Raw genomic sequence first — 23,580 nt, 5'->3', positions numbered from 1 at the left:
CGGAGGGATAAATGGGTAGATAAATTTATAGCTGTATGATGGGTACAAATATAGATAGGTGGAAGGGTGGGCAGATAAATAAAGAATTATTGAATGAATGACTTAATCAAGAGATGAAAGAAAGAAAGAAATAATGATAGAAAAAGAGAGAAGTTGAATGAGATTGACAGAGATATAAAGAGAGGGGTGGGGGGCTAAGGAGATTGAATAGAAAGAGAGAAGGTTGGGATAAAATTATTAAGTGAAGGGAGAGAGACGCATCCTGAAAAAGAATTACGAAAATAACGTGACAAAAAAGACAAAAACAAAATCGCATTGTGTGTGCGCGCGCATGCTTGTGTGAGGAAGAGACTAAAAGTGGGGTGGTCAATAAGAGATTGTAAGTGGAGTTGGGTATTGAAGAAAGTTAAAAGGGAAGATAGTGGTGAAGTAATGAAACAGTGAAGAGTGGAAAAGAGAAAACGTATGAGAGATTAGAGTTTGTAGGAATAGAGAAAGAGGGAGAAGTGAGAGCAGATCGAAAGTGAAAGATAATAAGAGGTTGAGAGAAAAAAGAGAGAGAGAGAGAGAGAGAGAGAGAGATAGAGATAGAGAGAGATAGAGAGAGGGAGAGAGAGAAAGAGAGAGAGAGATGGTAGGGGGATGCACCGTTGATGAGCAGATGGGAAGAGAGAGAGAGAGAGATAGAAGAGTTGTAGAAGTAAACTTGAAAGTACTGAAAAGGATAGGATAGAGGGAGGTAACTGCGAACGTTTTGTTGTCGGCATTGCTGTTTCCTTTTCTTTTTTCTTTTTACTGTGACGTTTATGTGTGTGTGTGTGTATGTGTAGATGTGTGTGATTGTATATGTATGTATGTCTGCTGCCCGCCTCTTTTCTCCCCTCCTTACTTCACTGAAATAACAAACCTTTGCACTCGCTTCACATAACATTTGTCCCAACTGTGCCCGCTCAGCATATTGCCTGCTGCGTTCAGTGCAAAAAGGACCCCACAAAACACCACCACAACCAAAACAACCGCAGCAAAAGAATACGATACGGACATTTATCTTACACGGTCTAACCACCACGTCTTACTGATTGATTGATTGATTCATTTTTTTCTTTATTCCTATCATTCATTCATTCATTCATTCACTCACTCATTTTTTTTTTATCAACGCATCAAGTATTTTTTCCTCCATCAAAACCAAATCGAATCAGCCATGTCGATCGATCTTTTCCGCGGAAAATGGAAGCAGGGCGAAGAAATGCCCGAAAATTTTGAGGCCTTTATGGATGCCACAGGTAAAAGGGAGCTTTTGGTTTGTTGTTGTTGTTGTTGTTAAAACTTTTTTTTTTTTTTACTTGAAATTCTATTTTTCGTCAAGTTCCTTAGTTTTGCTATATTGTTGTTGTGTCTCAGTTCGATCGAACTGAATATGTTGAAAAACATCCCAGACACGGCAACCCTTTATTATCCTATTTAGTATTAGCGTACTCCGGACAGCACAGACGTTGTTAGCCATGGTGATCTGAGGACGATTTGGCTGCTATTTCGAGCTGCTCGAATGACCGTTTATTTCTACTACTACTACTACTACTACTACTACTGACTTTAACTCATGCAAATTGTATTACCCGCTACCCATACTATTTCTTTCACTGGTTATATTGTGGATGCAACTTTCTTTTTATATCGTTACACACACACACGCGCGCGCACATGCATACAGTTTAAATATATATTTATACACACACACACACATATATTCCTATGTGTGTGCATATATATATATCTCTCTATCTATTTATGTTCTCTCCCTACCTGTATGTATGTAGTATGTATGTATGTATGTATGTATGTATGTATGTATGTATATATGTTTGCATGCATGCATGTATATAAGTATGTGTGTATGTATTCATGCATGTATGTATGTAGTCACTTAATTTCTCTCCGTTACTCTTTGTACATATTCACGCACGTTTGTGCAATTATGTGTGCGCGTGTGCGTGTGCGTGTGTGTGTGTGTATGCGTGCATGTGTGAGTGTGTGTATTTGTGTGCATGTATGGGAAAAAGCAATTTTTGTAGATAGTTAGTATTGAAAGCCCAACAGTAAAGTTCCTAAATGTGTTATCAACGTTTCTAGGCATTCACAAAGTTTCTGGTTGGAATGTCTGCACCAGTCATATTGGCTCCGCTTACTGTAAAGTGTTAATAACACATTCCAGTATCCCTTCATCCTGAAGATATAACTGTAAAGGCAGAGAAATGTTGGAGTAACTGTGAGGTTTACTGCTTCAAATAAGGGGCTCACATCAAAATATGGGGGAAAAACTCCCAATAAAAAAAAATCTAAAACTAGAACTCAATCATATATTCAATATGTTTTTAAAACATAAAAATATGTGTAAGACTTGAGTATTCTTAACGCAACACACACCCAACACGCATACACACACATTCTTATGATACATTAGTAGTGGTCTTCACCAATTGGCGGGTGACAGTAAGTGACATGTTTCAATCTCATTAGATCTCATTAGCAAAGCTTATTCAGCTCAGCTATCATAGACTTAGAAGTGATCATGTGCGTATTGATGTAGAGGGAAAGTAGCGATGCCAATTATGAATATCAACATGAGGGGTGAACAAAAATTAAAACCATCCTGTATGTATGTATGTATGTATGTATGTATGTATGTATGTATGTATGTATGTATGTATGTATATGTGTATGTATGTATGTCTCTTCTATTTTTTAAATATTATAAAACTTCTACTGAGGAGGGAGCCGGTTTCCAACAAAGATATAAGGCTCTATCTTTGGGATGTTGTTAACACAGACAAATTCACATTTGGAACGTGCGAAAAATCTTGCATATTTTTACTGTTCCACTCACAGATTGCACTTGTAATGTACGAATTAGCCGGTCGATTTCTCTTTCTGAAAACCCCAATTTATCCAGATTCTCCTTTAAGCATTTACTAACAAAACCTAGTGCTCCAATTATTATTGGTATGAATATGAATTCATAGTTTAGATATAGAAGCTGGAGGTTTTGAATCATTTGTCCAAAGATATCCTCTTTTTCTTTGATTTTCAAAGAGATATTTATATCTGCAGGGCAGCTGACCTCTATGATGGTACATACCTTTGCCCCTCTGTCCCAAACAACAATATCCGGCCTATTATGTTTACATTTGACAGGCGTTTTACATTTTAATGGGAATATTCGACCAGTATTCCTTGAGTTGGTGTTTATGAATGTATCCATAACAGAGTAAGTACGTACTTATGTATGTATGTATGTATTATGTATGTATGTATGTATGTATGTATGTATGTATGTATGTATGTATGTATGTAAGTATGTACCTATGCATGTGTTTATGTATTTATATGTGTGTATATATATATATATATATATTATATATATATATATATATACTCGTATTTATATGCATAAGTATGTATAATATATATATATACATGCGTACATATATTATATATATATATAATATATATATATATATATATATATATATATATACGCATATGTGTGTGAGTGTTTGTAATAGTATGTATATACTTGGATGTACATATACATATATACTTATACTCTTACAAGGTGCGCCGGGTAACTGAGAGCAAAAGGAAAATACAGGGGAAAAAAAGCAAAATAAGAAAAAAAACAGTATGCTCCTAAAACAACGGCTGTTACGTTTCAGCAAGATACAGCGAAGAAGCAGGCCATACAACAAAATTATTCTCAGACCAAATGACAGTCTCGACGTGGCTAGAGAAGTGATTACATGCAAAAAGACGAGATCTCATATCAAGCAATCCAGAATCTTCAAGGTCGGAAGGCTAGAAGGTCATATGATATTGAGGTCACTTAATAACAGAGTTATTCCAGACATTTAGACTCGAACATGACGTCCTCGTAGACCACACGTTTGATCGTAGACTTCGGCACTGCGCCAACATGAGCTGCTCGGTGAGGGCCCTCATCGACTTGCTAAGGTTATCGTTGATGATGTCCAAGAATTGCTGGACATCATCAACGAACCATTTGAACGCTTATAATGTTTCCATCTTTTGGCCACCGTGACAGATCTCGGCCAGATGTCTCCTACGTTTTCCTGACTCTGGACACGTTTTAGAAGCTAGCGATCTCCGAATTGGTGTCGTTAGCAACTAGAGTCACGAGCCTAATATGACTTTTCATATCTGACGTTCTGTCAGATAAGAATCTGCCATTTTGATTTATGCCGTTGATACGTTTGAAATAGAAATGAGAAAGTTCAAATTTGCGCATGCCACTTAACATTACATTTGTAGCCCCATTAAATTTGCATTCACAAACACACATACACACTCACACATGCACATATATACACACGATCGTGTGCGTGTGTGTGTTTGTATGTGCTTAATCCAGAACAGTCCCTAAAGTAATTTCTCATTCTTACTGGTGTGTTTAAGTGTGTAACTATGTATCTATGGACGCCTCTATTTCTCCATTCTTTCTATGCCTGTCTCTTTAATACCATCTCTTTCTCTCTGAGCAAATACTTACCATATCTTTCTTTGTCTTACCTCATCGTCATTTTCTTTCTGGTTCTCTCTCTTTAATCTCTATCACTTTATCATTATCTCTTTATCTCATTATCTCGTTATCTCATTATTACGCCCTGTGCCTCCCTCTTCATCTGTATATTTGATTGCTTATCTATCTATGTTTCAAATCAGCCATTTCTCTCCTACTGCTGGGTAGAGGCCTTTTTACTATTCTCTCTATAACTTTCGACTGTGGGTCTCCGATTACCGATTTTTGTCAAAGAATGCTATTTTGTATATATGTATACATACATACATACATACATACATGCATAAACACACACATGCACACACATACATATGCATACGCATGTAAGAAGTAAAAGGCATTAATAAACACAGACAGATATCTATAAATCACTCAATGTTAAGCGAATTTGGCTAACTATATCAAGTGATCTTATACCAATAAATTCAAGTAGAATTAACATCAAAGATAATTTTTCATGTATGTCAAGTAAATCCAAATATCGCCTAGAAGAATTTCAAGAAATTCTGAGTATAAGACAAGGGCACAAATGGTTAAAATCTCATATTCAATTGATAATTACATCAGACATAACCGACGATCCTTTTTATTGTGCCAGCATATTTAGATACAGAAAAAAGGTATAAAATACCAGTCAAATTAATATATCCGAAAACATATACTAATACAATATTATCTAGGCAATCCAAAATGGCCTAAATTCAAAGTGAACTAAGAAAATATCTTTTACAGACAAACGCGTACAAAAAGAACTTTAGGAAAAATATAATCTAAGAAAAGCCAGTTAGTATTTAACTTTTGATGACGTCAGTAGATAATGAAATAAATAAAAAATAAACATGTAAATTCCACATCATAACTGTCGTGTATTGAACTCCTAATGAATATTTAACAAATGCATGAAGAAAGCAAGTCTCGTCAAATATACGGCACAGAAAAGTGCGTGTACTGCGATCGTCGCAAACGAAAATAAAAGCTGGATAGCTAGTTTCGACCAACTGCTCCCGTCGACGGACAGATGTCAACCTGCCCAGGTAGAAATCGACTCGAGGTTAGGCAATGGCAACTGCGGCGTCAAGGTAGAGAAATCCGAACCTCAAACGCATGGAGTCGACGAGATGATGATTGGAGAAAACTGGCGTTCTGGCAGAATATGACATCTACCGAATCGTCTTATTGAGGTGGCGAGTGTCGTGTATTGAACTTCTAGTGAATATATAGCAAATGCTGTATATTTGTTTAAATAATTAAAAATCGCCAGTCACATGGCATGTATGAGTTCTATATGGACTCGTCCGTTTATTTTTCTCAAATATATTGCGGTTAAAGTAAACGGACACAAAATTGATTCCATCGCTACAGGACCACTTTATATCATAGTCAATGTTCTTGTCTTTTAAATCCCAAATGCATTTACTAAGATTCGTAGAATTACATTTACTTCTAAACTGAAATGAAGAAAAATGAATATGTAATCGAGATTTCCAAATGAGTTATGTATTAAATATGCTAAACAATCAGATTTTAGGAGAAGCAATTATAATTAATAGGTTATTTACTATTGACATATTTAAATGCTTTTCAATATTTATGAGAACATTTCAATGTAAAACTATTTCTACAATTTAATAAGACTAATTTTGAAGTAATTATATAATACATTTCCTCAAGGTAAAGATCACATTTAGAATTACCAGTATTGTACGATGGCGCATGATTGATAATAAACAACTTTATATCATAGTTAATGTTCTTGTCTTTTAAATCTCACATGCATTTACTAAGATTCGTAGAATAACATTCTTTTAAGCTTAAATGAAGAATGATTATATAATCTACATTTCCAAAGTGTAGCTGAAGAACCTATGTAAAAATACCTACGATTCCTTGTAATGACCTCACATTGACACACTATATTCTTCTTTAAATATAGTCTTTCTATTATTTATATATACGTTTTTCTTAATATTAACGTTATCAACATTAAATGCTCTTTTGCTGGAACTTCTACGTTTAAAGTTATACGCATCTATAGGCTTATTATTATTATTATTATTATTATTATTATTATTATTATTATTATTATTATTATTATTATTATTATTATCATCATCATTATTATTATTAATGTACACCAACCATATATATGCATACACACATACACTAGCGGTGTTCTATATACAACACATTATACATCATAAATTACATTTACGTCGTTCTTTTGATCTAATGCTTATCAAGTACCTATAGGGATTTAGCTTAAGCCTGCCCAAACTCTACACAAGTCAGCGAATGCTTTATTTGCCGATATTTATTTTATTTTTTTATTGGAATTTGAGTTTCAGCTTAGCCCAGAATGAACCCTGCTTTCTGTTACTGAGGAGGTTAAATCAAGTCGAAACCCCGATGTCTAACGATCCGCTGACCTTATTCTGAGCGTGCTGTGTTTTTAGCAAACGCGTCTTCGAAGTGTAGTTTCTCCGAGACAAATTACTACAGCTAGTTTGTATATAAATTATGCTTGACAAATATGTTCTTATCTTAATTTAATGATGTTTCAAATGGGCGCCAATGCATACATGCACACATAAATACATGCAAGCACACATATACATATCTATATAAATATATGTACGCACATACGCACGCACGCGCGCACACACACATACACACAAAAACATGCACGCACACACACGCATCATCACACATATGTTAACTGTTAAGCAAATAGTTGTACTTTAGTGATTTAATGTTTTAGCGAAAATATTACATGCCAAAGATGCAATACCACCCATTGCAAGTTTCCATTGAATTAATTGATAATCAAGTAGGGATTTCCATTGAATTAATTCGTAATCAATTAGTGTACCCCGTATCTCATTTGACACAAGATTTCTTTTTCTTACAATTCTCTCTTCATTTCGATTATAATTTTAAGAAATTAGAATTTTGAGTAGTCCCTACAATGTTTATATCAAATATTACTTAACTCATAATATCAAGGGTCACTACTCAGAGAAATATGGGGGCCGTTGGTGTGCATAACCTCATCCGCACTTAAAGCCAAAGCAGAATTAAAAAGATTTGTTCTGTATTTTCAGCCGTACTCTCTTGCTTCAAGAATTGTGTAAGACATTTGTTTCAGTCGAATAAATCAATGATAATAGTTAGTACTGGTATTTAATTTGATATATACTAGGAGAAAGAAGTTCAAAATTGATATTGGTGGATTTTAAATCCAGAACGTAAATGGTCGTAACTTAAAAAATGATGCTTTAACGAATCTACTCATAAATTACCTTGAATGACTGGAACAACCAGTTACTGACATCGAGATTTCACGCCCCACTATAACATACTGGCTTGATGGTGCCGCGAGTATATCTTTATTTTCATTTTAACCTTCATTTTGTTTCATTTTAGTTATTCTTTATTTCACTTTCTGATTGAAAATAATATTTCCTTGATGTAGAGATTTGATGCTCCATACAATGATATTGATATTCGGTAGTCTTTCAGGTTCCACATATAGCTTGCTAGCTTTGTGCTTTTTTTGCGTGTTTAAAAGAAGGCGGGTGGTTGGCGTATCCTTTTATGGAATCATTTTCTCTCAATCCAAAATATTGAGATGTATAGCTTATTGATGTATAGCTTATTTGGCCTCATTTAAAAAAATAATTCTGTATTGGTGTAGGTATAGCAATATGGTTAAGCACACCGCTTCGTAATCAAGTGGTTTCTGATGAAATCTCATTTTGATCAGAGCTTGTAATTGCTCAGACTCAAAATAATATGGTTACTCCGCAAGGAGTATGAGAAAAAAAAGCAAGAAAAAAAAACGAGAAAATATATGGGCAAAAATGAGAAAGACCGTTAAGAAACATTTTGAGGCAAAGGAATATAACTCTTAATGAAATTTATGATATGTCCCTTTAAACTGTTAAATGAAGAATATTGACCTCAACTTCAGAAACCCAGATACATGCCCATTAGATCAGGTATGTAGTGTTAACTCAATCGTCTACGAAGCCGGGGGTCACCTCCGTTACCCAAATAAGGAAACCGAAAGAATATTTTGGCTTGAGAGAAAATGATTTCATAAATGGATACACCAACCACCCGCCTTCTTTTAAACACGCAAAAAAGCACAAAGCTAGCAAGCTGTATGTGGAACCTGAAAGACTACCGAATATCAACATCATTGTATGGAGCATCAAAAGAGATCTAGAATATTCATAAACGGGTCAAAAAGTGCAGGTTTTGCATAGCTGAAAGAACACATATCTTTATTAGATTGAAGAACTGCACCAACCTCTTATTCTTGAGGCCAGAGATTTCACAAGATGCAACCATCTCGACAAGTTTCTATTATCGAACTGAAAGACGCACTTAGATACACAGTTTAACGCACTTTAGCCTTTCCTCAATTCAACTACATCCATGAGGCATATTTTTTCTAAAGATGGCGACATATAATAAAATCACATTAAACATTTAACATTAACAATATACTTCATTTAATGGGTTGAAAGAATATAACATGGATACCATAACAGAATTCTTCTTCTTTTCCTTTAAAAAGTTTCTTAAGGATTTTCTTCTCGTATTCCCTACAGAATAGCCATATTATTTTTAAAGTGAGAGTACAGGGAAATAGTTTACGCTCGTCAAGGACGGGGAGAACAATTTTACATCGAGGCTGGTATTAGTTAAAGTCAGGAATCTGAAGAAACTAGTGAGGTTCTGAATTAACAACATTGGTAATAAAATCAAAGAAGAATTTTTTGATATCAGTAAGCCTGATGTCCTCGAAGAGTGAAAATGTCTAATGGTTCGCACAAGATTTTCGATAGGATAATAGTGTAATGGTCGGCGGAAGTGAAAAGGGGGTGAATTGGGTAAGTGGTGGAGACAGAAAGAAATGGAATGGCGATCATGATGAATAAGAATAAAGTATAGGTTATAGGGAAGAGTGTTTGAGAAAGATGTCGTTTGTGTGAGAGGCGGGATGTACTATGAATTAACGAGGAAGAATGATGGTTGGTGTAATAGATGGTGAGAAGAACTGGTAGCGTGAGTAAGATAGGTAGATAAGTAGATAGATTTAGTAATATGACAGTTAGACAAATAGATAGATAATATAACTAGATGTACATAGAAATACATAAATATACAAGAAGATAGAGAGGTAGGTAGATACAGATTGATAGATAAATAGGTGGGTGATGAGGTAGGGATATTTCCTTAATGATTTTAGCTTGCAAAATCCTTAACGAGAAATCGTGGGTTGAAACAAAATTTGAGGCATCTCAGAGTCATGGTGCCAAAAATAAACACTTGCACGGTGCGTGTGTTTATTACTGGCGTAATGACCCTCTTAATGCAGGAATAGCTTAATGGCTAAATGGATAACTGACAGGACTGACTGATTAATTGCTTTTCAGGTTTCTTATTGAGTGGTTGATAAAGAGTTAAAAGTCAGGTAGCAATATTGGGTAAGGCTATAAAAATCTTCTGAGTGCCGTTCTGCTCTCAATTGAGGTTATTAAGTGAAGAGATATAATTACAGTACCTTAAATAAAGTTTACCCCTCAACAATGTCAGCTAATCATAAAAATGACAATGACTTCACACTTTATATTAGGTAGTTGGAAGAGGCTGTGCTACAGATGTCTGCTAATACTGCAATAATAATAATGATTATAATTTTGCAAGGAAGAGGTTTGTCGAAGCCATTGACCCCAGCACTTAACTGGTACTTTATGTTATATCAGCCCCGAAAGAATGAACGAGAAAGATGACTTTGGCAGAATTTCAACTCAGAACGTAATGAGTTAGAAGAAATACCGGTTAGCATTTTTGTCAGACGCTCTAAAGGAATTGTCGAGAGGAATTCTTTGGGGGATTGAATAAATCACTTCTGGAAACATGGGTGTTTCGTTCATCATCCTCAAACAAACCTTATTCAGGGACCTTTTGAGTGGGATGGGCTAATCAACTTGAAGAAAATTCTAACTGGGTCCCACCTGCAATGTCACCTGCTGTTTATCATGAAATGAGACCACCATGTTGCGCACATATGGTTGTGATGCACGTGATTGGTGTACCCTTATCAGACGGGTAGCTATGATTGGCATACTGGACTTCGTATCTTTGATGGCATGCATTGCTCTTTCACTCAATAATAATAATAATAATAATAATAATAATAATAATAATAATAATAATAATAATAGTAATAATAACAATAGTAATAATGGTTATTATTCTTATTTATATTACTACTATCATTTTTTATGATTTAAACACAAAACCAGCAATTTTAGTGGGTGGTATGGAATTAGTCGTTTATATCGACTTCAGTATTTATGTTAATTTAATCGAACCCAGAAGAATGTAAAGCATAGTTGATCTCAGATGGATTTGAACTTACTTGGATCGTATTTCAATACTAGAGGTAGCTTGGGCAAAACCAACTACATTGACGACGTCATTTCTGTTGTGAGTTTGTGTGTATGTGTCAGTGTTACTGTTGTTTGTGTCGTCGCCGAAAAGTTTCTCAGACTTTCTAAAAAACATTTTTCTGAAGACCTTATTGAGCAAGACACTTTATTCCACGCTGCTCCACTTCATTCAGCTGGCAATGAAGAGTTGTACCTTGGAACGGTGGCGTAGAGAGGGAAGGCTGGTATGCATGGGTGACTGCTGGTCTCCCATAAACAACCTTGCCCGGACTTGTTCCTCGGAGGGTAACTTTCTAGGTGCAATCTAGGTGAAATCTCCTGGGTCATTCATGACCGAAGGGGTCTACCCTTTACCATACATTAGTATAAATTAGTGTTGAATTGTAAGAGGTTTCGGACTATCAGTGTCAGGGAAGTCGAGTCGATGTATTTGTGTAATAATATAAAACCACGAATATGTTTCCACTTTTAAATAGTTTATTATAGTTTAAATATTTGTAAATAAAAAGAAAAGAATGATACTATCACAAGTATACAGCGAAATGAATATCTCTGAATATATTTCTTTATTTACTATCCGGGGTTGCATTTTTATCATTTTCTTTCCTCCGCATATATCTGCTTGTAACATCAAAGTTCATTGTCTAAGTTTCGACGAACTTGCATATTTTGTTCGGTCGATATCTATTATTTATTGCTTGAATGTTTCCAATTTCCGGAACTTCTCTTATTCCATATAACATAAATCTTATTCCAATGTTTGAATTATCTGCAATATTTTTTTTATCGATGTAAAACATCGTTTTCATCAGATCCTTTTGTTTCAATACTTGATAGTTTATAAGCTTGAAATCAGTTGTTTTAACCAAGGTCATCTCCAATCGAGCAGACATACAGTAAGCAGGTAGTCGGCTAAACGACTAGCTGAAATCCACAGATCGATAGCTCCGAATATAGTAAAGACTGCTGTTACATTTAACCCTATATTTTCATGCAAACATTGATTTTTTTTTTACTTAAAGGAGGAAGGGTAATAGAAAGAGATGTTATTCCTTTGGAAATCTGACCCTTATGCTTGCAGCGGAATGAAGCCCGTTAAATACAGTCAAGGTCCAGGGAGCGGTGTTGAGCCAAAAAATATTCTTTTCTACTCTAGGCACAAACCTGAAATTTTTTGAGAGGGGGCCAGTCGATTAGATCGACCCCGATACGCAACTGGTACTTAATTTATCGACCCCGAAAGGCAAAGTCAACCTCGGCGGAATTTGAACTCAGAACGTAAAGACAGACGAAATACCGCTAAGCATTTCGCCCGGCATGCTAGCGTTTCTGCCAGCTCGCCACTTTTGAGCCAAAAAATATTTTAAGCCTACTCCACACACCACACAAAGCAAAACAAAGTTAAAAGGGTTCACTCAATGGCTTTTTACTCGTAGTACTTCAAACTGAACACCAATCAAATCACTGTTATTAGTCTCGGATATTTTACGTGGTTTATGAGAACCACCCCTCCGTCACCCCAGACTACACTTATTTAAAAAAATCCCTATAAAATAAAGTTATTTATTATATACATAACGTAAGGGTGCAAGCTGGCAGAACGCTTAGCGGCATTTCATCCGTCTCTACGTTCGGAGTTCAAATTCTGCCGAGATCAACTTTGTCTTTCATGTTTTCGGGAGTTAATAAAGAAGTACTAGCTGAGCACTGGGTTCGCTGTAATCAACATTTCCATCCCCACAAAATTGCGCGTGTTGTGCCAAAATTTGAAACCATTACCATAATTATTAAATTATTATAAGTGTGTCAAAAGCAGAAAGAATTATACATATAACGTTTTCTTTTTACTGCAGGAGTTTACAAGGACAAAAGAGATCAAGTTTCCAAAATTCGATTTATCACTGATTTTGACAACGATGGAGACAAATGGGTTTGCAAAATTTCTGTTGAAGGTATGCCAGAACCGAAAGTTTACATCTATAAATTCAACGAAGCTTATTCGTCCACTGATTTGATGGGTACAACTTTCACAGTAAGCACTTACTTGATTCTTAAAACTGTTTCTCAAAAGCCACATGGCTTGAATTCATCATTGCAAGCTAAGAAAACAGGCCACCTTTATTGCTTCTTCGCTGATTATTGCATAATGTAAGGGCATGTGTGGGGAAAGAGTGCCAGGTATGTTTAGATCTTACTGGAATCTCTCCAGTGTAGCATAAATGTAACCAGGAAAAGCACGAAGTAAATGTATAATAAAGTACGCTTGCTGTCAGAAAATTAGGACTGTTTAAAGAAAAAAAAAAAAAAGAATTACGCAGAAAAAAAGAAAAGCTCAAGCAATTCTATTGTTCAGCACCATCTATTGTACATTATTATACACCTACAGAGTAATCGTTCCATCACTACTTCGGCACATACAGTAATGACTGTGCTTCACCGGTGAAATCCCAATAAGGCCAAAGAGGTTGTTTCACTTCGGTACTTGCAAAAATAATTAAAAATGATATTAGTTAATGACTAATATTATTTTTTTCCTCATCGTATAATGTTTTCAGGTAACTGTTTAAAATTAGCTTTTCATTACCTATTCGTTGGTTTATAAGACGCACCTCAATAATGCGAATCCTTTTCTTAAAAAAGTCTCTGCAAAGCCTGTTTTTCACTGACATTCGTCACCCACTTTACAATCAGGTCATTTTAAAGTTTGATGTACTAAGATCTATAGTGAAATATTAACTATTTCCCATTAAAAACCTTAAGCCTTTCGTTGCTATATTTCTAATTAAAATTAATCCCCTACATATTTCGGCTAATTTAAAATAGTTTAAATTAGTTCTATAAAGTGGTTATAATATCTTTTTTTTATTTATTTATGAACAAAAACTTCTTATGATTGATTGATTGATTGATTGATTGATGATTCCAGTTTCAGCCTATGAGCTGTGGCCGCTGGGGCACCGCCATTTGGGTGCTACTTGGTTTCACTTCATGGAGGCTTTCTAGCAACTGCTATTTGGTGGCATAGAGAGTTCGATGCAGCTGCCCTCATCTGCCCCTCCTGCCGTGAAGTTGGTTCATCTGGGTTAGGACACCTGACAGGAAGGCCAGCTCATTTTAAAGACATCTGTATCCACCCCATGCAGGTCTCTCAGGTTCTTCGGGAGGATATTGAAGAGCTGTGGGCCTCGGAAGCCCAGGCTATCACAGAATCTTGTCCTAAATCTTGATGGCAGGTTTGGAGTCCTAGGCACCAAGCAGTGGCGCCCAGTTCTGGCATTTGCGTAACTCTCGATGCCAAAGTCAGGAACTTCCATCCAGGATCTCCAGATGTATATTATGGCATATCTTTCCCGCCTACGCTCCAGGGAATATAATTTTAATCTCTTGAGTCTTTCCCAGTAGCTTACATTCTGCATAGAGGCTATCTTCTTTGGGTAGCTCGTTGGATCGCCTCAAGTCTGTGATCAACTTGACACTGGATGGTGACCATAGCTGAGAGCAATAGTCAAGTGGCTTAGGACAAGTGTCTTCCAGAGGACCATCATGGTTTCTTGTTCTCTTGTTCTAAAGGTTATAGAATACATCCAGCCAGCCGTCTACATTTCATTGTCAGTTTAGCAAATGGACATGAAAGGTCGCGTCATCACTCATGTGAATACCCAGTCACGCACTGATTGTGCCTCTGGGATTGCAATCCCTCCGGGTCCAGTGTATTCATTGGGTATTGCATTCAGTTTTGCATGCTGATAGTATAAAGCTTGAAACTTTCCAGCATTGAACTGCATGCTATTTCTTTCAGCCCACTTGTATATTTCGGTCCAGCTCACATTGCAGGTGTTTAGTGTTCCTCAGGGTTCTGTATTGCCTGTGAAACTTTTGTATATCATCTGCATAACTTGTGATCGTGGCTCTTGCGTGGTGAGGGCATGTCTGAGAGGGCCATTATGAACAGTAGTGGTCCCAGAACAGTGCCTGCGGAACACCGCTCACTATTGGTGTTAATGGGGTGCCCCATGGCTATACACATGACTTCTTCCTCAGAAAGCATGAAGCCATTCTCCCAATATATAAATTTATTACGCGATCTTTGTTTCAAAACTCTTAATTGTAAATCAGTACTGGTAAATTCTGAAACATGAAGATATTTAAATTTTGTTATATAAAAACAATAGTCAATAGTCAATATAATATGATATAATACATAATATAATATATGTTTCTTTATTACCCACAAGGGGCTGAACATAGAGGGGAGAAACAAGGATAGACAAACGAATTAAGTCGATTACATCGACTCCAGTGCGTAACTGGTACTTAATTTATCGACCCCGAAAGGAAGAAAGGCAAAGTCAACCTCGGCGGAATTTCAACTCAGAACGTAACGGCAGACGAAATACGTGCTAACGGTTCTGCCAGCTCACGAGGTGGTATCAAAAAGTTTCCAGGCTAGTTTTATAGCTCGCAGTGAGAACTAGAAGTAATCTTAATGAGGCAGTGTGCAGAGTGGCATCACTGTGTTTACTTCGCAAGTAATGAAATTTGTGTTTTTGTGATCACGTGTATGGTGTAGTCTGTGATTTTGTCAAGGACAGGAACAAATTGAAGTATGGTCCTGTCAGCCATGTAATCCTCATTGTCATCAAATATTCTCAAAATCAAAAGAATAATTTTCTTCACACACTAGATCATACTCTGTGCTCTCAATGTTATTGTCATATTTTTTGAATGACTGTACAAGTGTCTCTGTTTTAATCATATCACAAGTATTTTGACCTACTGGTTATTGTAGGCCTCTTGATAGGATTTGATGCCGTTATTTAATTGCTATGGAGTGCAGTCCATTTATTCCCATGCAACCCCCGAAAACAATTTTTTAATTGATACATCAAGGAGGTTTGGTTGACATGTTAATGTTCCTAGTGTAACGATAATTTTTACTTTTAAGCTTTTTCCTTCACACTTAATGGCTTTTGTTAAGTAAGCCGAGTACTGGTCCTATATAAGAAGTGACGTCTCTTTTGAGGATTCCATCAGGTTGCTGTAAACACAACTTTTCAAGCAACTACCCTATCCATCCATTCTATAGGGTGAACATGATTAACAAAATAAGTCCTTTGATTAATGTTTTTTCTCTTTAGTTTTAGTAAAGGTGGTAATTTGGGCTATCAAAAAAAAGTCAGTTATGTCGTATAAGTAAGGACATCAGACATCAGTAAAACTTCATCCATGTTTGCTATCTATCTTATTTCAAAATTGTTTTTCTTTTCTAAAAGTTTATAATATATTTGTGAAACTTAAATATTTTGCCCTCACATTCCACATACGTTTGTGTTATTTCTGTACTAGATCACATCACTAATCCATTCCGTTACGTAAATCTATCATACCATCCCTCAGTTTTTGAAATATTCTCACGCTCTTTTGCAATTAATTTTGCTTTAGTATAAAAGTTATTTGTGTGTGTCTGCGGAAGTTATGCTTCGGTTTCACTGCTTGCTGGAGTAGTTGTCCTTTTTTTCGGCAGTTATGTATAATTGTCTCATCTGGATGTGATCCAAAATGTTTTCTAGCAGGTCCGTTACCATTTCCGTGTCAAATTTTATTAATTGTAACTTATCAACAATTGTAAATATTGTATTTTAAGCTAAATCATTTTATGAAAGAGGTCTGTCTCAATTGTGTTATAATAAAAGAGGATCGTTTCTGCCAACTAAATTTTATGATGACTGCTGACCTCCAACAAGTGAAACACAGTGATATAGAACCGGCCACTAGTTTAAGTGTATGGTCAAGAGTTGTCACGTAATTTTTTTCCTAGGTGTTATTTTATATGAAGTACTATTGATATGTGTTGCAAACCTCGAAAATACTACTATAATTCGAAAGCAATTTCGCAAGAGAGATGCCTGAAATTTACTTTGTTGAGCTATGCAGCCCTGAACCATCATTCGCCAATAATCCAATCCTGTTGCTGCGTTTATAAAACGCAAACTGATGTTCAGGGATATGTTTTTTGAGAAAATAGCGCCTTTTAAGCAGCCATCAAAATATGGTAAATATATTTGTCCAACCTCTTATTTTTTATACTGTTGTGCCTCTGAACTAATTCTGAGCTAATAAGTCAAAGAATTAATATTGTTCATCTTCACAGTAATCTTTTTCTCTAATCTATCTCTTTGTTCATCTTCAGTGTGTGGTAACGAAACTTACTGACAACAAAATACAGGAGACCATTACCGAATGGAGTGACTCGGAGGTTATAACAACCAGAGAAGTCCATGATGATGGTACCATGACAGTTGTAAGTAACATGGCTGGGATATTTCATTTATTGGGTTATTGATTTATTGTTTTATTGATGATTTACTTAATGGTTTGGTTGATTAACTACTTAATTAGCGAGTATTAACAGATAATTATTGAGCAAGTTGCTTAGACAATTAGTTATTAATTAATTAAGATGTTAGTTAATTAATTAAATGAAAACGTGAGTATTTAGTTAGATAATTAATTACGTAATTTGTGAATTGCTTAATAAATTAGCTTAAGTTAGTTAATTGGTGTCTAAGTGAGGCAAAATATCATTGCAGACACCCTTTGATTGCAGTGCGGTACATAGGTATCGTCTGCTAAACAACAGTTGCAAAAACAAATATATAAACTAAATGAGTAACGAACTGGGTAGAAATATTCGGTATAACTCATTATTTAATGTTCTAGATGCAGTGTGTCTGAAATCAAGACAGGTTAGTTTCGCTTGAATCCGTTTGACCAGGCTAGCAACAACAAAAAACAAAAAAAGAGAAAAGAAGGAAACCTAAGGAATCGAAGAGACAGAAGTTTATTATCGATCCAAACAACGTTCGATAGTGTCTGCTGGCTACAGCTGTCGCATTTATCCATGGAACAGAGCTCTATGCATGATGCAAACAGCAGCATGAAAGTTAGAGAGGAGATCCTTGAAAAGTATTGTGACTTCAAAAGATTCACATCCAGCAAAATTGCATAGCTCTATCGCAACTGAACATCTGACCAATAGCTTTCTGCTTATCAGGGTAAAGTTATGCATGGTTATGTCAGAAAACCTCAAAATGACAGTAATGTATATAATATATTAATATAACAAGCGTTATATTAACTCTCGTTTAAAGGGAAAACTTTTGCGATCTGGGAACAGAAAATAACAATAAAGTACACGATGCACAAAAAAGATATGATTCAGTATCAGATGTAATAATCGGTGCAGACTCCGAAAATTTGATATTGAGGCTGTAACCCACAATATAAGCAGCTGTCTGGAAATATCTTCCCGATGCTATATGCTATCACACAATACTTAATCCTGGTATACTCAGGAATGTTGTATTAATCACATAAACTATCACCAAGCACACCTCCAAAATGGGTATGACGCATATTTAGCAACCTTCCGCAATGCCCGTAATCAGTACTGACCATACTGGATCTGTTCAAATGAGGGTGGATCAAAAGAGACTCAGATCACGTGAATCCTGGTAAATAACTAATAGAATATTCATCTGTGGCAAACATATTCCTACAATCATGAATGGATCTGAAGCAATCTCATCATCCTCTGACAAGCCCCAAAATTTGCAAAAGAAACTTAGTTGCTAAGAACTATCAAAATCCACTGGACTTTCCCACTAGTGCTAACACTTTTACGGATATGTACTTGCAATTGTTGTCACTATGATTATAGTTACTAGTATTGTTAGTACATTATGGTACATACATGTACTATTTTGGTACATATATTTACTATTTGGTACATATATGTGCTATTTGGTACATGTACTATTTTGCTACTATCACTGCTACAGAATTTGCCGCTCCTACCGCCGCTTCTGTCACTACCACGACAATTACAATAACTACCACTACTAATGCTACCACCACTACAGTTACTACTACTACTACTACTACTACTACTACTACTACTACTACTACTACTACTACTACTACCACCACTACCACCACCACCACTACCACCACCACCACCGACACCACCTACGATTCAAATGGTATTCTTGGAAAAATGAGGTCGACAAGAGAGAATGAAGAGAGGACAGATGGAATATATGAAAGGTAGCTAGATACCAAAAGTCATTGATAACCAGAACGGCTGACTTATGCTAACAAAAACAAAAACAACTGCAAAACAAACATCGCAAGCGATATATACCGCGATATTATCGAAAATTTTCACAATTTTTTGTCAGTGAACAAGTCACAGTTTCGAGCGACGAAAAGTTTGACACTATATAACGAATAAATGTTTAAGTGAAGTTAATGGTCTTTGTAGGCTAACTTGTGCCTTCCACATTACAATCACTCATACGTTTATTTTGACCTTGAAATTTATGTCAAGGCGTTTTCTAAACTCATAAACGATCTTGACGTGTTAAAAGCAAGTGACCTAGATCAAACATCAGTCATCGAGTTGAAAAGCTTCTCTTCTGGTAAATCTAATAGATCGTTGTCTCAGGAGGAAATACTTTACTTGCTTACGGAAGAGGTTTCTAGTTTTTCCAGTTTTTCAAGAATCTGGTAACCGTTTCTTTCCATCTTACTGTAGGCCAAATAGCCTATTGGGCATTAGAAGAAAGTTGTTTAAATCTATCAGCAGTGAGTACATCATTAACCACTTGAATAAAGTCAAATGCCTGAGTTAAAAAGAGTGATAAGATGAAGATTCGGAAATTAGTCTGGATGCATGAAAATTTCCGCAAATTGGATAGCAAGACTAGAAAGATATAAAACAAAACACCACTGGAAGCTTAAACATCAACAGTGACACCGACAGGATCTATGTCAGATGGAGAAACTGAGGTAGCGACTTAAAGCAATTTCAAACAGCCTTAGAGCAAAGCGTTGTATCTCATAGGGAACTTATATTGAAAAGTGAAGAGAGAAAAGAATTACATAACATGTATATTCAAAAGTGAAAGCAATAGTATCTTGAGGTTACGCGAAGAATTACTGTATAGAGATTCTGAGTGTATAACAATTCCTTGTGACACAAGAAGGGAAGCTGAATTGACAAATATGAACACTATCGTGGAGGAGAAAGATGTATTATAACAACAGAGAGTTATGCATCAGTGCAGGCATGGTTGTGGGGTTCAGAAACTCATTTTGCAAAGCCGTGGTTGTGGGATTGACCTTACAGCTTAGCTCTTTAAGCAAGTGTTTTCTGCTACAGCTTTAGGGTGTACACACACACACACACGCGACGAGTTTCCGATTGTCTATTGCACTATAGTGCAAGTCAGATACAACCTCTGTCTTATATTGGATTAATTGCAAGCTCTTTCAAAAACAGATTTAGTCAATACAGGAATTCGCTTCGTAACCCTAGAAGAAAATACGTGATCACACCATCGTCTAAATTATGTTGTTTGAATTATTACAAACCTTTCAAAATCCAGTATAAAATTCTATCACATGGTAAGTCTTATGTACACAAATCTTTCCAAATCCGCAATTCATAATCAAATTCCAATTGATCAATAAACAACCTGAGCTAGTCAATTCTTTCAGTCTTAAGGCATCTTAAATCTGGAAATACTTTAAACCTGTCGTTATCTCAAAAGAGAAATTTCTTTACATCTTCGCACAACTTTATAATCCCTCTCTAAATAACATACACATTACAGAACTTATATTAGTTCTACTCATAAATCGCAATTACTATGTCATTGTATGAAAAAAATTTCTAACATTCTTCTGACATAATGACTCAAATATATATTTTTTAACCTTTTAAAACAAGCCTTCTGTAGTTTTTTTCACTTTTTACTATTTTCTCTCTCTCTCTCTCTCTCTCTCTCTCTCTCTCTCTCTCTCTCTCTCTCTCTATATATATATATATATATATATATATATAATATATATATAAGTGCGTGTGTATAAGAATAAAACGCTTAATATATTTACGTATTTTAAAATATTGTAATTTAAAGGATACATGTATCTTCATTCACTATACATCTATTAATGTGTTTACAACTGTGAATGAACATTTTTGCAATGCCTGTTGTGACAACCACACGCGACCCTCAGAATTAGCCATTACAAGAATTTAACGAATATGGGTGTTAAGAATCGGAAACTGCTTCCGTTACTGAACATTTCAACAACAATGTGTATACATTATTTACATTTGACGGATATTTGTCCTCATCTTGTTTGTTGTTAACACAACGTTTCGGCTGATATATCCTCCAGACTTCTTCAGGTGTCTGGGGGAAATTTCGAACCTGGGTTCTCATTCCTGTCGTTATTATTATTCTATCACGCTCTTAACCACTACGTCATATGTCCATGGGCATATAGTGTAGTGGTTAAGAAATCGGGCTACTAACCCAAGATTCCGAGTTCGATACCAGACAGTCACCTGAATAATAATAATAATAATAATAATAATAATAATAATAATAATAATAATAATAATAATAATAATAATAAATTATTATTATTATAAATGAAATCCAAACTAAAAATAGAACAGCAACGAACCATGTTAAAATACTGGGATATGCCGATACGCACAGATAGAGAAATTAAGGCCAACAGACCAGATATAGTTGTCAGAGATCATGAAGAAAAAAAATGCTTTCTAATTGATATATCAACACCGGCAGATGACAACGTGTCTCTAAAAGAAATGGAGAAACTTTCAAAATACAAAGACCTGGAAATAGAGGTAACCAGAATGTGGAATCTAAAAACAGAAACAATTCCTATCATAGTAGTTGCATTAGGCATGATAAAAAAATATTCAGACAAATACATAACAAAAACACCAGGACTTAAAAACACATATAACATACAGAAAATTGCACTACTAGGCACTGCACACATCCTACGCAGAACACTTTCCATACAATAACCATCAGAGCATCACAACAAATCACAGCACATACCCAAGGCACACAGAGCTGCGCTCGGTAGTGAAGTGAAAGCACGCTATAAAAATAAAACTACTGAATAATAATAATAATAATAATAATAATAATAATAATAATAATAATAATAATAATAATAATAATAATATAATAATAATAATAACAACATCGAAAAATACCTTAGGAATGAGAACCCAGGTTCCAAATTTCCCCAAGACACCTGATGAAGGCTGGAGGATATACCAGCCGAAACGTTGTGTTAACAACAAACAAGATGAGGATAAATATCCGTCAAATGTAAATAATGTAAATAATGTACATATATAGACATTATATTTTCCTAACAAGAATAGGTGACTGGGACCTTAAATCTCTATGAACATCGTGCGAAATCTAGATTATTTTGCTGAAGCAACGTCACGAGGAAAAAAAGGAAAAATCAATAATCTCGCGTCAGTTTGCGAGCCCGGCGATGAAAACGTAATATTAGGATACCCAATGAACTCGTATATATATATATATATATATATATAATATATATATATATATATATATATATATATATATATATATATATATTATATATATATATATATATATATACATATATATATGTGTGTGTGTGTGTGTGTGTGTGTGTGCGTGCGTGTGTAGATATACGAGGGTAATTAAAAAATTATCCACACTTTCACCATAACATATCTTTATTACTTTCAGAGTGCCTTCTGCGCACGTGATCGAAGTTTGAGCCTGATCGCGCCATTTTTGTTTCTGGTTTTACAGTGTAAGCATGGCCGCTCCGACTAGCAACGTGCACCAAAGAAGAACAAAGAGCAGTGATCTAAGAGATGATAATGGTGAACCGATTCACCATTACCATCTCTCGAGTTTGTTGAATCTTCTCGCTAGCGATGGAGGTTGATAGGCGTCCTGCTCCCTTTTCTTGCGTCACGCTTGTCCGGCCACTTTTAAGCTTCTCGTTCCACTCATACACTGAATTTCAGCACCTGACGCACCTTTCGACCAGAGAAATCGGATCAGCCAGAAAGAGAAATGGCACGATCAGGTTCAGACTTCGATCATGTGACCACAATAGTACCAACTATAAGCAAGCATGCGCAGAAGCAATGTGACAATAATAGAGATATGTTATAGCGAAAGTGCAGATAACTTTTGACTTAATATATATATTATATATATATATACATACAACTACATTTTCAGAATTTAGTCAGGAGGAAGGGTAATGCTCATCTTTTTCAGGGTCGTCAAGAGTGGTGAAAGGATGAGGGTGGATATGCACAAACTGAAAGCCTTGCCTTAATGTTTACGACAAGGTAGATTTCGCTAAGGGCACTCGAGGATGAAGTGTCGCTGTTAACGGATGCTAAGACAGAGAATAAGGTATTGCTGTTAACAAGTTAACGGGTTAAATCTACAATACAAATAAACCAGCGTGAGATTTGAACTCAGAATGTCAAGAACCACTCCAATGCCCTATACTAATACAAAATTTATTGACCCCGGAAGGAGGAAATGCAAAGTCGACCGCGGTAGGATTTGAACTCAGAATGTGAGAAACCAGCATTTT

General features: G+C 35.6%; 1 protein-coding gene across 1 annotated transcript in view; it reads left to right on the top strand.

The window, feature by feature from the left end:
• Positions 1–728: 728 nt before the first annotated feature.
• Positions 729–23,580, top strand: part of LOC115232340 (14 kDa fatty acid-binding protein) — a 24,950-nt gene continuing 2,098 nt past the window's right edge. Inside the window, exons 1-3 of the mRNA XM_029802176.2 lie at positions 729–1,286; positions 12,915–13,093; positions 17,252–17,362. Coding sequence (XP_029658036.1) covers positions 1,205–1,286; positions 12,915–13,093; positions 17,252–17,362 — 372 coding nt within the window. The 5' untranslated portion in view covers positions 729–1,204. The remainder of the gene's footprint in view (positions 1,287–12,914; positions 13,094–17,251; positions 17,363–23,580) is intronic.

The sequence above is a fragment of the Octopus sinensis genome, linkage group LG2 (assembly GCF_006345805.1).
Source record: "Octopus sinensis linkage group LG2, ASM634580v1, whole genome shotgun sequence".
Lineage (NCBI taxonomy): Eukaryota > Metazoa > Mollusca > Cephalopoda > Octopoda > Octopodidae > Octopus > Octopus sinensis.
The sequence above is the reverse complement of the archived record's forward strand: the minus strand, read 5'-3'. Positions and strand labels throughout refer to the sequence as shown.